General features: G+C 41.9%; 1 protein-coding gene across 3 annotated transcripts in view; it reads right to left on the bottom strand.

The window, feature by feature from the left end:
• LOC105683765 (protein C-ets-1) overlaps positions 1–17,196 on the bottom strand; it is a 97,482-nt gene that overhangs the window by 7,255 nt on the left and 73,031 nt on the right. For all 3 annotated transcript variants that reach the window (XM_012396625.3, XM_048659632.1, XM_048659637.1), the window contains 3 exons: positions 15,793–15,909; positions 9,731–9,931; positions 7,148–7,417 (listed from right to left, as the gene is read on the bottom strand). In XM_012396625.3, the coding sequence (XP_012252048.1) occupies positions 7,148–7,417; positions 9,731–9,931; positions 15,793–15,909 (588 nt within the window). The remainder of the gene's footprint in view (positions 1–7,147; positions 7,418–9,730; positions 9,932–15,792; positions 15,910–17,196) is intronic.

Here is a 17,196-nt window from a genome sequence, read left to right as displayed (position 1 = left end):
CTATATAAAAAAAAATACATATATATCAAACGAGAGGAGAGATGAAAAAATGTTCCCAACCGATGACTATGTTATACTGTCGACGATCGCGGCGATTTAAATTTTCGCGCTTCAAATACAAACTGCACGTTCGCACAATTTCGTTGTCAGTCTTTACCTGCACTCGCAGTTAACATTGTTATTAATAACGTGAGTTATAATCATCGCCCCCATCGCGCGGCGATTAATTTTTACACCGCAGATTGATCGTCACAACCGCATTTATCCACTCGACCTGACGTGAGCCGCGTGTGTCACTGAGGCGGTCGCAACGCGCTTCCACTCTTCGGCTTTCGACTTCCCCTTCCCCTCCATGAAACCCCTGCCCCGCCCCCACCCCCCTCCCTCCCCCTCACTTCACCCGTAACCCCCCCCTCTTTTCCTCTATATTTTACTAACCATACATCTACATAGCTATGTATTATAACTATTATATACATATATCCGCATCTTTCCATCCTCCCTTTCCATCTCTAATTCCTCAAACGTATGTACCCATATATTACGGTATATACGTATTGTATACCGCTGCATCCCTGGATTGCAACCCCTCGAAGAAAACTGCCAAGATTTTCTTCATTTTATTATTGCGGATAACGTGAATTTTTTGTTTGCGCCATCCATTTATGAGGAACGATGAATAGGTATTTATGTATTAATTCCAGTTTTTTTTTTTTTCAATTTTTTAATTTTTCAATTGATATCAAGTACACCTATACGCATGCAGTATGCAACGGAATTTTTTTTTAATTTTGTTTAGCGTAGCGCAAAACTATGGTAGTTATGCATGTAGCCAATTGCAGGTATATGAGTAATGCATGTACAGATGTGGTGGAAGCAGTTTGTATGCAATACTCAGGTATATATGTATATATGTTTACCTATAATATAAATGCAGTAAAATCGGGGGAGTCTCGCGTCTATATCAGACGCCCTCTTAGGAAACCTACGAAAAATCGTAACGTCGCGTTGCGCACTGCAGTTTACACACCGTGTGCCGCAAAGCGCGTTCCTTCGCAACCACCTGCTGCCTCGATCCACCCTCCTTATTCCACCCCTGACGATGTTCCGTTCCCCTCCTCTCTCTCTATCTCCTTCTTTTTCCTCCTCTTTGTATTCCTATTCCTTCCTTTTTTTAGTTCCGACTTTTTACGTCTACAAACGCTTTTACATCCCTATACACGTGTACAAAGTTTGAGGCCGCGCAACCGTTTCTTTCGATGCGAAGAACAAAAAAATATCTTCCCTTATTTTCTTCGCGATAATTTTCCCTGCAACGAAATAATCCTCGCGTGAATAAATTGCTATACGTACGAATGTCTAACCATCTCAATAGATATACACGTCTATAGTATACGTATATGTGAAACATTCGGTACAAATTCCATTGAATTGTCATCGGCCATGCGACACGCGTGTCCGGAAATTTAATCGCGAGAGTTTTATAAACTATACACTGTACAATATTATAATTGTCGAAGTCGTAAATTAACGCGTTTTTTTTTTTTTTTTTTAATTAAGGACGTGAAGGAGCCGTATACCAGGTGCAGGAGTATAAACGCATGGGCATGATAACGAATGCGAAAGAATATAGAGGGAAAAAAAAAAAAAAAAAAATGATATGAAATGCGAAGTGCGTTTTTCTTCGCTTTTTTTTTTTTTCACAAACGCGTGCCGCGAGTAGTGGTACGACGCGTGATGCATATCGTAGATAAATTTCTCCGAGCGTGCGTTGATAGAGATGGGCGGAAAGATTCTTCAAATTGGTTGAAAATTGCGAGGAAGAAATAGTGAAACGAGTCGTAAAGAAGAGTAAAAAATAAAAGTAGCTCGATCGTTTCGCTTTTGGGGATGAGAAAGAAATTGAAAATCGCTAGACAACAAGTGCACGAGACACGGAAATCGTGTAATAAATATCACTCTATATATCCGAATGACCTAGTCGATGATCGCGATGCTTGTTTTAAATAGTAAAATAGACGATGCAGTAGGGCGTGCCTATTTTTGAGAGTGCGACCGACCCGGTGCCGCGCAGAGGCTCGATCCGCGAGCGAGACAAACGCAGCGTAATAGACGCGTGGAAATAAAGAGGGAAGAGAAATGGGAAAGAGAGGCATAGGGTGTATATGTATATATATACATACAAGGGAACGGACGCGGGGAAAGGGGGCGGGGGGGACGGGGAAGACCGGATGTCGGGAGGGTGGCAGCGCTGGCTATAGGCGAGGGGAAGGGAAGTAGTCGCCGTACAGTGGCACGCACGTGATACAGCGCGGGGACCGGAAGCGATGCCCGCTTCGCCCCACCGCGAGGCAAACCCAAGGCAAGGCGATCCAACGTCTCCGAAGGCAAGGCGAGCCCTTCGCCTCCGGAGTTCCTCTTCTCGCTCATCCAGCGGCTAAAAACTCTATTCTGTACGCCTCTCTCTATACATACACATTTGAATAACGCGTATGTGGGCGTTATTCGTACGTGCGTGCGTCTACACGTATACATATATACGTATAATATAATATAATATAATATAATATAATATAATATAACGCCGCACGTTGCGCGTTGCACAGCGCGACTCGTAACCCCCTCGTCCTTAGCTCGTGGTAAGACAGGGGCAGATATTATCATTCATTGTTGCAGCGTACCTGGATATTATACACGCATTTTTATCTCATTTGAAAAATGAAAATTAGATCGGAGTATGGGCGTATCGTGATTCCTCCACTTTTCAAAACGTACGTCACTCTTCTGAATGAAAAATTCTCGTTCGATATGGTTTGATTTTTCTCTTCCCCGATATACTCGGGGATCGGATCAACCGATTTCAACTATGCCCTCCGTGGATTATAAAATATCGCAGACACGCGATTATAATGAAATACCTACTAAGACAAAACCGCGCGCGTATCGAAGTGCTTTTGTTCTACGGGAATATATATATACCGCGGTGTAGGTACGTGTGCGTACCTCTTTTTTTCCTTCGTTCTTAAAAAGGCCCGACGTTACCGAGGCCCCTTCCTCTGAAATTCACCCCCGTTTCTCTCTCATGCCCTGCATCATCTCACAATTGTAACGCGCGCGGTCTCGTATAAAGCTGTGCCATGCTATACCGTAAGACCCCCTCTTGTCTACCTTGCAGCCATCGTTGTCGAATACCATTGAAAAGTACCATTTCATTGTGACCGCGCGTATACGTATTATAAGCTCACAATTATATATCGAGGATTTTGGTATTTAAAAATTCCTCGGTTATTTACAGAACTATGTACAACGTTCGTTTCGATCATTTTCGTCAGGTGAAGAAGAATAAATTTAGAAAAAAAAAAATAAAGAAAAAAAAAATTAAAAACAGACGATGACGGTGCAGACTATTTCGAGTCGCGCGAAGTCGTGTAATTGTCATATACTAATTGTAAGGGGTGGAGGTTGATTCGACGAATTATAAAAGCAACGAGTTATTCGAATGACCCAGCGTTACCTGTATCGTTTAAAAAAAAAAAATGCTTCGATTCCAGCAAATTAACCCCCTCGGTGATAATTGTGAGATGGTGGCAGGGATGATGTATTTTTTCGAATATCGGTGTACAGTGCGCCGTACGTGGATTTAACATACCTAGTTTGTGCTTCCTAACTATCGCCACTTCCTTTATTTTCATGGCTTCCAAGTTGGACGAGCCTTGCGTATACTTCCGGGCAAAATCTGACCACAACCCCGCTTCTTTTTCATTCATTTACCCCACTTGTTATTATTGTTAATATTATAGTTGGTTTTTTTTTCTCTTTTTTTTTTTTTCTTAATTCGTCAAGATCGAGTATCCGCAAGCAACATCTATACGTGTATAGTATATAAGAAAACGAATCCCAACGATCCATCGAAGCACGTGCTATGGAAACGACCAAGTGCTTCGTTTACGCCGTGGAAGTGACGAGATGGTGTCGTATCACATAGAAATCCATTGAAAAGCGCCTTTAACACTACGAGCCATTGAATCCATTGAAAATATTTCATCCCCAGATTCATATACAGGTACGGCTAGGTACACAAGTAGTTATACACATACTCGTAGCCGTTTTTTAAATTCACTCTTTCACGGGTAAATAATTTTTAGAGCACTCGAACATGGTGAAAATATTAGTACAGCGGTCGCGCGGAGGTATACATACGTATGTATAAAGAAGTTGATTGTGAAAAATGTCTTGAGCAAGTCCTCGCCAAAACGTCCATTTCTCGGTTTGCCGGTGTTACGCGCTCGGTTAATGGGAGTCCGATAGAGCGAAGGTTATAGTCGGGTGTGTGTGTGTCTTAGGGTATTTCTGTGTTGGGGTCTTTTTAGGGTTCGAGAATATACGGGTGTATAACTATATATATGCGGGGAAAAGGGAAGGTTCGTTGTTACGACCGGAAGCTGCGTTCCAGGGGGAGGAGAATCCCGAAGCAGATAGCTTTATAATATGCTCGAGTGCTCCACCCCAAAAAGTGCTCTCAATGTCCCCGCGATGTCCTCATAATGTTCCTCAAATGTACTTATACACTGTACGGTATATTGTTGCGCACTTATGGACTGAACTGGAGGGCAGATGCAGCTTCGAAACTTGTTCAACTACTCGAAACCTATAATACTTCGATTCACGAGGCATGCGACGCACGTGTGACGCCGGATCGCGATCGAAATTTTCTGTGATTGAAAATCACGGTAATGAGAAAATGAGATTTCGAATTTTGATAGAGACGAAATGTTTGGTAGGTCGCAACAGGTATGACCGTCGAAAATTGAAATTTTTGCGAGGAATGCGAGAGCATGAATCAGACTGTTATCTGGTATAGTTTTCCGAACGCGTTTGGTTTTACTTGCGAGCGAACGTTTGTGATTCCGAAAGCGAGAACGCATAATATAAAATAAGACGTTACAATATATTCTTCATAAACATCCGGTTCAACGATATTATTATACATCAAAGTAGCGTGCATCCCCCGTTTTATAGTTGTTGAGTTTGTAAGTAAAAGTCACTTTAGTTTTCGAGTTTCCTTCAACGGTGCGAATCAAAGTAAGCAATATATACATGTAGCGAACTTGTAGTCTCTTCAACATAGAAATGTGAAGTAGGTGAACGAATCCTCTCTGCCATAACGTTGCGCAACGGTCATTAATGCTTTGCAACAATAATTACAACGAAAAAAAAAAAAAAACAAAGTCAAGTAAAAAATAGAACAGCGTGTAAAGTTGCTCGGATTTCGTCGCATTTCTTCCCTATACATTGTACATGGAAAACTTTGATTGGTTTTTCCCCCCTTTTCACCAAGGACTGCAGGAGCAGGGGGTGGTTATTAGGACGATACACAAAGCGGACGAAGATTTCGATCGCGATCACGGTACGGTGTATGTACAGCGGTGGTTCGTCGGTTGTTGGTCAGATACGTGGGTGGGTGGCGAACCGTGACCCTTCACAACGTTGCAGGCTTTCCCCTATTCGTCCATGGCCAGCGACGATGACGTAATTCTAATAATCACTGTCCTACTGTATCTATCCTGCAAGTTGCCTGATTTTTTGTTGGCTGCTTCTTACATGGGAACTGCGATTTAGGAATATTATAACCGTGTGAGATGGTCAGGTAGGCGAACAGGTAGGCGTACACCTATATATATATATATATATATATATATATATATATATATATATATACATATATTATATATGCATAAGTGCATCTACGAGACGATATAATATAACTGTGCAGTCCACAGTCCAGCTACGTGTGTATACATATATACGTACGTATCTATTATAAGGTATCCCCGGTGCAGCAGGAAGGGTTCGATCTTACGGACTAACCTGCACGGTGAAGCCAGCCGAAAGACCGGAAGTCCAGATAGCGATTCCTCGCTCGGTGGAATCCCCGACGATCACCGATTATTACACACGGGGATCGATAGATCCAGATTTTTCATTTTTTTTTGTATTTTTTCCCCCGCTGACTCTGGTTTTCCCTTTTTTTTTCTTTTTTTCTTTTGACATTTTTTTTTTTCTGTACATAAACCGACCACGCCCCCTTCCTTCGACGATCGGTGCGCGCAGGAAACGATCGATATATTACAGACCTATAGTCTAATGGTTCTGCATCCACGTAATCACCTACACCTCTTATACGAATATTGTGTACAATCCATTCGCGAATCGCGATAATTTTGTTTTATATTTTTATGTACGTATAAATATAATTTTCATTAAATTCGGGTTCCTTTTTCTCTTCTTTCCCAGGTATATTCGTACGTATGATAAATAGGTGTTACGAAAATAAATTTCGCGAACAGAAAAAGTTTATGTCTCATTTCGAAATCAGCACCCATGTAAATTTTCGACAATTTTCGATACACATATGCGTACGTACGTCAATTTTTAAAATCTTTTCTCAGACACGTGATAAACCGGAAAAAAAAAATAAAAAATAAAAAACGAAAAAGGGTCTACGGCGTTCGAGTTTAAGTGAATTCTAGCCACTTTTTTCAGGTGGCTTGTACGGCGCAATTCTCCCCGCACACGGAGGCACCTTGAAAGGTAAGTATCGCACACCTGTACGTATGCACGCGTGTGTACATAACCGTGTACGTAGGGGCAGAACAAGTTAGAAGCACTTACAGTTTGCACGCAGTCGTTCGAAAGTATGGGTAGACGTACGTGTACGAGTAAAGAACGCGAGTAAGGTATCCCTTATACATCAATCTACACCCCGTCATTAGTAGGTAACTTGTGGGAGTAGGTACTTGATGTTAAGTCAGCGTGAAGTTTGATGCGGCTTGCGTGTCGTGTATAGTCGCGGTGAGGCAATAGCTTACGAAGTCGTGTGTTTATACGTTGCTTGGCTGTTTTACCCAGTTGTATAGTTATCGTTACACTTTCCGAAAATATAACACAATTCATTGTATACCTATACGTATGTATGTACATATATCGCATACACGCGTGGCTTAATACGTTCAACAGGTGCGCTGCCACTTTCATTTGTACGTGGCAAAATTCGTCACGTCGTTGTAACAATATTCCAATATTCGTTTCAATGGCCAGATCGCGATTCCCTCATCTATACGATTATTCGATAACTTTGATAACTCACCGTCGTTGTGGTATTGGCGGGACAGAGTGATGACCGACGGTTGTTGCGGGGGTTGTTGCTGCTGTTGGGGTCCCTGATTCTGCCCTTGGCTCTGACCTTGGCTTTGAGGGGTTCCAGGCGGGGTTGCCGGGGTGGCCGGACTCTTGTGTTCAGGTGTCGCTACGCCCGGTGTACCTTGGTAACCCATGAATTCACCCAAATCCGGCACGCACACGCTCTCGTACAAATTCGAAGGAACATTTTCCAGAGACGGTTTTTCCGTGTCGACTTCTGTAATCGGAAAATACAAAAAAAAAAAAAAAAAAACGTTCGTAAGACGGTTTCACGGAGTGTCTGTTATTTTTTCATCGCGTTCATTCGTTCGGTTTTCGATTTCCAAGGGGGTTGTGTACGTGCTTCGTATATTTTAATTTTAGGACTTTCCGCGCTCCCGACTGAATCCTCACGCGTGCAACGACAGTGCAAGCGAAATGTGCGTCGAAACAGGAGGAAGGAGGGAAGGGAGGGGGGGGGGGAAAAATGAATGAAAGGAATAACCGGTAAATAAAATAAAATTCTAATTTTGCGAACGAGCGTTCGTTGAAAAAGAAGACTGGAAAGACAAAGATCTATGAATGAGTCTTCGGGGTAACGACGACGACGACGACGACTACGACGATGAGGTCAGAGGATGGAGTATTTTAGTTTCTACTTTTTCTCGAACGCGATGTGTGTAACAAAGATAGGTGTGAGGTAGGTAAAACGCTCCAGTACATATGTATGCGTGCATAAAATATTGTGTACATCCAACAAGAGGAGGTGGCAAACTGAAACAACGTTACATACGAACCACCGTATATAGTTAACTCTTTGGCGCGATGAGTTAGTTAGTTAGTTTCTTAAGTGTTTCTTAATATCCGCTCCCATTCGCTGAATCAAACCGATTCGAACCTATCTATGTACCGAATACTTGGCCAATTCGTTTTTTTTTTCTCCCCTTCGATCTTTTTTCTCACAATTATTCACGGACGCGCAACACCGCCGAATAATATCGCAAATAGATCCAAACGATGCATCGTCTGCGACGCGATAATTAACGAGCATATCGAATATAACGAGGAGGTTTTCAAAATCTGAACCGCGGTGCAGCGATCCAAATGTCCATATTGTCCACATGTCACAACGATGGGAAGAAGTTTCGTGAAAGAAGTCATCATGGGTTGGGCTGACTGAGCATCACGCATGACGAGATACGAGGAGTGGGTGACGTTTCAACTTTGTTTTATTTCAGTCAATTTTTATTTTATTTCGTTCACTCTTTCTTTATCTCGTTTTTCACATACCCTTTGTTCGCGAACAATCTACCCGTACACACGTACAAATAAACCATTAATATATATGAATATATATATATATATACCTAAGTCACGAACCGTACCGAACCGCGACTAAAAAGCTTGTGCGTGTGTATAGTTATGCATGGAAAGGGATAAACAGTTACTCGGAATTGTTGTCGCCGATCCACAATTAATACCCCGATAAAAGGTGATGCTTATATATAAGTAAATTCCTACCGTCTATACGTATACGTAGATCGCAAGAACTCTCTCTCTCTCTCTCTCCGTTCGCTCTATGTGGTGTAAATTACGACGGTGATCTGTGAAACAGTTGATTACGAGGAACTATGGAACTTTGCTCATAGAGGTGGAGTGTAATCATGGGTGAACCTCTGCTTCCTGTCTCCCGATCTCTCCCCCCCCCCACCCCCTTCCTCGTTCACCCTCAAACACACCCCACCTCGGAACTCTCACGGATCACGAAACTCCCCACGGTCGTAAATCGTGTACAACGCTAATTGGAAATCTTTGATTTAAACTCGTAAGCTGCACCGTTTACTTTGAGAGAGAGAGAGAGAGGGAGAAAAAAATAGAAGAGACAACGAACGCCGCGATGATCGACAATGACGCGATGACGATGACGAATGAGATCCACGTTCGTATTACCTACCGGAAATTGGCATAGGGTGCCCCGAAGTTCTTGGTCAATCGTATGAATGGGATGGGCGTGCACATAAAAAGACGTGAAAAAGCGGAATTTCATTGAAGAATGCAGGAATAACAGGAGTATTTTTCGGGGGCACGTGGACTTTTGAGGACGAGGGTAACGTTGCAAGAATGAGAATAAGAAGAGGAACTGGAGGTACAGGTACACGACGTACAGTAGGGAGAGGATGAATGGGTACACCTGATTTTCGTTTTCAGCAGTGGGATTCCTTGAAATTGGAGTGCATTCGTCCGGTCGGAAGGTATAGGTGTATTACGTGGTGCGGTATAGTTTATATCCCCCTCGAGGCATTGTGTCCCGAAAAATTAGGACTCGACCGGCTATACGAAAACACGCAACGAAATATCCCCAAGACTTTTCCCTGCCAAAAATCCTCGAATATATATCCGGAGTTCAAGTTTCCAGTTTAAATGAAAAAAAATAGAAAAAAACATTCGCGAAGTGGGCGTACCAGTTTTTCTTCCCATTATTTTCGTTCGCTCACATTAGCCGTCATTCATCTCCTCTTGTGTGTTGTACCTGATATATTTTTTCTCCTACCTTTTTGCAGCATCTCTAGGTGCTCCCATAAAATGTCACCCATGAACGCGGGCGCTCTGGCTATGAAAGATTCTTTTCCCATGGCGCAAATTTGTTTGCCGGTCATGTGCCATTGCTGCATCGCAACACCTTCCAACGAGAATTCTCTGAGCGCCCATTGCTGCCAATGAGCCACTGCAGTTTCCGACCATTGGCGAGGATCTGAAACAGAAAAAAAAACGGAATCCGTGTTTTTTCATTTTGTTTTCCTTTCGTTCGGCTGCATTCATTCGAGGCGAAGGGTTGAAAGAAACCGAAAAAAAAGACCGACCGCAACGTGCGGTGATAAAAAGCGAGACTGACCACAATTACGCGTTGCGTATCGATGAATTTGTCCATTTGGAGTTTCCGTTTTGTCAGCTTCGCGTATGTGGAATAATTGTTGAACGGGGGGAACCGTTCCCCGGATTACAACGAAATATAATAAGTCGGTTCCAAGAAAGTTCTTTACAGGGAATATTTTATGAAAATATTTCTTAACGTATGGATACAGGAACGTTGTACGTATACGCGAGTGTTGAGTTTGGTTATCGGTAAACGATTAGACATTCGTTATATATGTACATAGTTATAAATATATACACACACGCGTATATATATATATATATACCGTCCGTTTTACAACTAAGTTGAGAAGTATGTTACGTCAATCTCACATTTCAATAAATATTGAGCTAACCATTTTGGTAGAAACAATACCGAGAAACATTGGAATGTCCCATTTGCGGTGCTCGCGCCCATATTTGCACGGTTTTCTTGCATTGTTTCTCCGTACGTATCCCTTTGTAGCGGATCAAGGTATGTCGTACCTACGCTCACAATCGAGGGGAAAAAAATCATCATTGAATCCACGTAATCAATCGATCATCGTATGCAGTAACGAAGATTCCGCTGAACCCGTGGCAGCGTTACGTGTATTGCGGTGTGACGAAGGAACGATGATTTCCATTTTTCCTTCAAATTTCGGATTTTCGCATTTTTGCGATTCGACGAAACGCCGCATGAATAATCGCGGTATTGAATTGCAGAGCAAAATCAGAACGTGGAACAACGAAAGAAAGAAAGAAAGCGATTGGTCACAACCGCAATTCCTCACCGACTCTCTCGTCGAGTGGAAAAAAAAAATAATGAATCAATTAAACGACGAGTCAGAAACAATGATAAATTTAGACGGAAAAAAAGCGAATAACAGGAAAGAAAAAGGAAAGAAAAATGTCTATATATATATGTATAATCTGGTGCCACAAAATGTGCTACGTGACATTCGGTCTACCGACGTCACACGTCTATCAAAGATCATCGGTAAGTATACCGCGTGGTAAGTATACATATACACGAAGTTATTAGTAAAAGGGGGAGTTTCCCTCGAAATTTTCTTCGAAAAACCGCGCGTGTACGCGTGGCATCAAAGAGTCTCTTTATATTCTAGTAAATAAGTTCCGAGTGATCAATGAATGAAGTTGGATATATAGGTGTGCTTCTCGTTTCTCGGATGTTGAGAAATAGAAAAAATGAAAAGGAATGAAAAAACGAGAAAAGAACAATGTCACACGAGATACGAGCTGGACCGGAGGTACGTAAATACTTGTACGTGTATACACACGTATAGGTAGATACACACACGTATACCCGTGCGTCGCGAAGGTACCGAACTCTTGAAAAACCGCAAAAGTGAGATAGAAACGCGTCACCCAAGAGCTGTTTAAGTTCAAAGAGACCGACAACGATGTTTGAGGATTGTGTCGATGTTTGCCTTACTTATTCCTTGTCATCATTGTCGAGAGGTGGTACCTACCCGCGTTATGCTCTATGAAAGCCGGATTGCAACCGACGCTTCACCACTTTACCGTCCGTTCATATTATATGTTCGTCTATTTCTTCTTTTTAATCTGTTTTTTTACTCTTCTTTTTTTTTCTACGCTCTTCTCCGGTCTTTTTTTCGAAAAAAAAACACCCTACACAGTACACGTACACTTGGCTCAATCACAAGTGGCGTAGTTAGACACTACGCGACGTGATTCAGTTTGGCGCAAAATATCCCTAGGGGAAATTTAAAGCAGAGATGGCGATCGACCCGCATCCATCGTACGTAAATTTCCACTAGGGATACTTTTTGCCAACCTGAATCTCGTCGCGCGGTGTCTGACTAGGCCACTTATGATTGAGCCAAGTGTACGTATTATACGTATGTATATAATGTATATTAAAACGACTAGACTGACTGCATCACAGCGCGAGCCACACGCGTCGTCCACAATACACAATGGGGGCCCTCGTTTGAAGCCACACGCGACACGTAGTAGGTACTTCTTCACCCATCCTCGTATTATGTACCTCGTGTACACACGGCGCACACATATTTTTTACCATATACACGTACATACGTACATATATTCAATATCACATATATGCACGTTACGTGTCTGCAGTTTAACGCACGCAACGGTGCACAGGTCTCTTCGTGTATAACGTCTATGACCATTTCTGGTGGAACTTTGATATCCGTTTGTCCGCAGTAATTCGAATTACGATGATAGTTTTTGTTCTCAAAATTGCGGACTCCATTTTTTCATTCGTTCAATCTTCAATATGCTTCAATTCTGTATCCGCACTAACTTGTTGGAGATCAGGGCGGAGATTGTCGAAGAAGAATGGAAAACGGTGCGAAAAAATTCACGGTTTATTTTCTCTCCTGAACAGCAAAACTTCTTCGCTGCATCAGAATATCCATCGGATACCGCATCGAGTGAGTCAAAAATTGTTAGACTATCGTAACTATATTGGGTACATAGGTTGAACACACTTACTTACTATACACGTATATATAGCGGCGGTAAAACGCGACGAAGTTGTTTCATTCCTCATTTTTCTTTCCTCTCTTTTTGTCCGAAAAGAAAGAGAGAGATAAGGAAAGAGAAAAGGAACGAACAGAAAGAAGCCGACTAGAAAGCCTGTTGATTTAGAAGCAAGTCACCTGTCAGACTTTACCTGCATCGCAAACAACGAAATTTTCCTCGCCTGCACATACGTACAATATGAGATAAGCGGAAAGTTTTTGAAAGGAAAGAAAGAAAAGGAAAATATTTCTTCTCCTTGCGGTTCCGTCGAATGTATTATTAAATCCATTTTTCCATGATTTCGTGTGTGAAATTAATTTTTCACAGAGAAAAAAACAGAAAGAAGGAGAGAAAAATTAAGTGCTAGGGATGAGATGAAAAACAGAGTGAAGGCTGAAAAATTTGTTCAATTTCAAAAAAAGACTCTCGCACATGTCTACGTATATAGGAACAGGATATCTCACGTGATTGAATCTCGAATTCATCCGATTCAACGGCGTATTTAAATATAAATATTTATCCGACGTCTGTCTCAATTAAGACTAAAAGGTTTGCGGAAATTAAAATTTATAGATATCCATATAATACATAGGCATATTTACCGTCTGTAATATACTTACTGATTTAACTTCAATCGTGGATAAGTTTACGACGAACCGACCACATCGACATAAGTTATTACATCGTCGGTATAAAGTTTTCCGTATCCGCAACAGACGTCGAAAAAACTAACTCAGCGTTCTCCACTAGATACGTTCGCATCGGGTGTATACCCTATGATACATTATCACGTGGTCGAAATGAATTTCTCGGTGAGATGTAATATAGTTTCAAAATTTTTCTTCCAATGAAAAATATAACGACGAAAAATCAAACTCTTTCGAATCAAAAGGTGAATATCGTCCGGGACTCTTTCTCAAGAAAAGTTCTACGAAATTATTCCAAATGGGGGAGAGAGAAGAAGAAAAAGAAAAAGGAAAAAATGTACATTACTTTAAATTCAGGTGAATTAATATACCTATGTATGTATATCTGAGTCTAGAATCTGGACTATAATCTTTCCATACGATCGCCAACCGAAAACGAACCACGTATAATATGCATGTATTATAATATTTAGATACAGAAATTCTCGGATTTGTTTTATCCCTCGATTTTCTCTGTTTTGCATCCGACCAATCAATTTTCTATTAGTCTCGTCCGTACGCGAGAAACCCATTTTACCTGAACAGACAGAAATAAATGAATAACTGGCCGATGCAACATTCTCTTTCTTTCAAACTCTCGCTGTACCTATACTGAAATTGTACAACGTCGATACGAGCGTATGAAAAAATACATAGAGAAGAACGCGCGCGCAATCATTGTAATGACCGACAATTAGAGAGACGCGATCTCGAATGGGACGGTATGTGGAGGTAAAAGAAACAACAACAAAAAAAAAAAAAAAAGATTGAGAGAAAAAAGATGGCAAAGCGGGATCGGAGGGGGAGTAGGAGGACAGGGGGAATGGATGGATGGATGGATGGATGGATTTTATATGTGATTGTTAAGAGCGTATATATGTGAATGTGATGTTGATGGCTCTGATGGGGAGCCGATGCCACACATCCGGTATGCGCATTCAGAACCACGCGGGTGTGACGTTACTTCCGGTCTACATGCCCTCACTGGCATCACCGGAGTCGTACCCTCAACGGGCCAGGTCGTCAACAAATTCAAAAACCTAGACCAACCTCGGATCACTTAACCTGACCTCATCAACCTCATACTCCTACTCCTGCACCTCGTTCTTATTCGATCTTTTCAAATCTCGACTGCGGCTTGTGGGGCAACAGCTGATCCGAAACAATGCGATTTCATTGATTTTTATCATTCTCCACAGAGAGAAGTACAAAAAAGTCGAGAACAATTAGATCTGCCTCCACGGAACCCGATGATTTTGAATTTCAACAGATATTCCCACTTGGAGAATTTCGCTCAATGATAAAAAAAAAATTTGCAATAAAAAAAAAAGTGCGGAATTCGAGATCCTTCGAGCGGTCGAATAAAACTGGTGCTTTCTCATCGCGGTACCCGCTGATAGGAATCTCCGCCTTTTTTCAAGTTTTCTTCGTTTTTTTTTTGTTTTTTTTCTGGTCAAATTATATTCAGCGCAGATCCAGGGGTTGAATTGGTCGAAATTTGAAAAAGTATATTTCACCAGATCGCGGACCTGCGCCCATCGTTACTAATTAAAATGAATTTTCTTTTTACGACAGACCGCTGCAAAAGTTCTCCCGGTATACACCGATCCACTTATGGTTGGCACCTGTCGAATCGTTCAACGTTGGTGTATAGCGTGTAATAAAAATCGTAAAATAAAGTCTCATAATTCAGAATAAACACATGAAAGAGAAAGAAAAAGGAAAAATACGTTATCATAAAATCCCTAAATTATTCGCATATGCGTTGTACAAATTTATATCGAAGAAACATTTGTAACGCGGGTGCATTAATTCTGTCGCAATTATAGCTATACGGTCTCATTTCCACATCGCAGGCTGACGATCCATTCTCTCTTTACTTTTATCAAATTTTATTTAAGGGTGTAAAAACTGCATTGAATATAGAATTCCACCCGATTTTCATATTTTTGATTCTAATTTTTTTTTTACTCTTTTGGTGAGGGATTAGTTCATCCTGATTATTGTACGTTATTTTTACAACGAGATACCTACCACATAATATACAAGGGTATATATACGTATACGTACACGTGTGGTGCACAACGACGACGACGATGTTGAACCAGATTGTGAAATTCAAGTTCCACTCCGTTGATTTTATGCTTTATAATTCAACTTTCGAAGGTTCATTTCGTCAGACGATATATGTACACGTACGTAAATACATAATATAACTCATTATGTTAGCTATCCGTGTATTATACCGTTATTATACTTGGTCAAATTTTACCAATCCGCTTATAAACGTGTACAGAGCCTGGAGAGCGAGAATTTTCTCGATGATTTCCTTCAAGGATAAAAAATGAAAAGGATGATGTAATATGTTTGTTTTATTTGTTCTGTAATTCTGGCTGCGCGTAAGATATTGAAGATTCGCGATCGGAGATAAGTAGGAGCGACGAGGAAGGGGGAAAAAACTGAAGAAAAAAATAAAAAATAAATAAATAAATCTGCTCACCTTTAGTGATATTGAGACGGGTCTGTTCTTTCTCCCATGAGGCAAACGAGGCCTTGAGAGCCTCCGTCATCTTCATGTTGGTACCAGGCGTCAGCGGTGGAACCTGCGCCGGAATGTCTGTAAAACGATATAAAACAATTCAGCATTAAGTTAATTACCGTAATTAGCAAATTAGCAAATCTCTTAACGAACAAACGAATATTACGGATCGAAGAGAGAGAAAATAAGGTGCACGTACATCACCCGCATGGACTCGGTTGCGTTCGTATAACAACGAACGATAATTGCGTACGAAATCTCCTCGCGATCCCCGATAACTCGGGCATTTCGTATCGGGCGACGCGGATATAAGTAGCCAATGAAAAATGACGAAAAGTCCAAAAAGAAAAAAAAGAAAAAGAAAAGAAGAAAATTGGCCGAAAACGCGGGGCATTAATAAAAGATAAACGTAACAGTCAGGGGTGCTGTCCGTACGACGCGGTGACCATCACGCATATGCACGTGCGTCGTTTTCTATATAACCACCGCTGCGAACGATACGAGCGTGTGAGAATGTGCGTTCCGCGTACTTCACACAGTCCAACGCGGGACGGTACGTCAGGTGTCGAGGGTCAGGGCGAGTAGGGGATCGTATCCTAGATACGGATCGTCGTCGTCGTCGTCGTCGTCGTCCTCCTCCTCAAGAGGGGCGCAACTGTCCAGCAGGTGTAACCGTCCGACTACATATGCGTGCATATATGTACGACTATAAGCGCCTGTGTAACGTGGACACGTAGGTGCCCCTGTCGTGTACCCGCGGAGCGGCATTAACGGCGGACAGATACGCGTATACGCGTGGGTATTTAACCCCGTAACGCGCAAAGTGCGTTAACAGTTCACGTGCAGGTAACGAACTCGCCTCCGTACCTGTGTGTACGTGCGCCGCCGCCGTACGCCTTATGGCGTTCATCTCGCCATTCGAAACGTCTTCGGAGTAATGTGTGCGTGAATATGCTTTTTTTCACCCTCGCGCATAATCGACGATTTTTACTACTTTTTTCGGCATACCGATCGACTTTTCGAGGGCGCGCGAGCGCGAATTCCGATTCCGCACGCGTGTACGAGCCGAGCCCCGAAGAGACGACGTAGAGAGATTACCGATATGAAAATGAGCGTTTTAGATTTTTTTTTCATGCCCACCTCATTTGGGGGATATTCAAAATTCCACGCCAAGGTCTCGTTCCCGAGAACGACTACTGTACGAGATGCTTTTAAATAGTCCGATATATGGACAAGCGCAGGTGCCAGCTTCAAGGTCTGCAGCGATTTTCGTCCGACGAAATTTTTCCTTCGCCAACGATCTCGCCGAATCGACCGACGATTATTTTCGGCAAAATCCAAAAAAATTATCGAAGTATTTCGAAA

This window comes from Athalia rosae, chromosome 1, assembly GCF_917208135.1.
Source record: "Athalia rosae chromosome 1, iyAthRosa1.1, whole genome shotgun sequence".
NCBI lineage: Eukaryota > Metazoa > Arthropoda > Insecta > Hymenoptera > Athaliidae > Athalia > Athalia rosae.
This window is presented reverse-complemented; position numbering and strand designations above follow the sequence as displayed.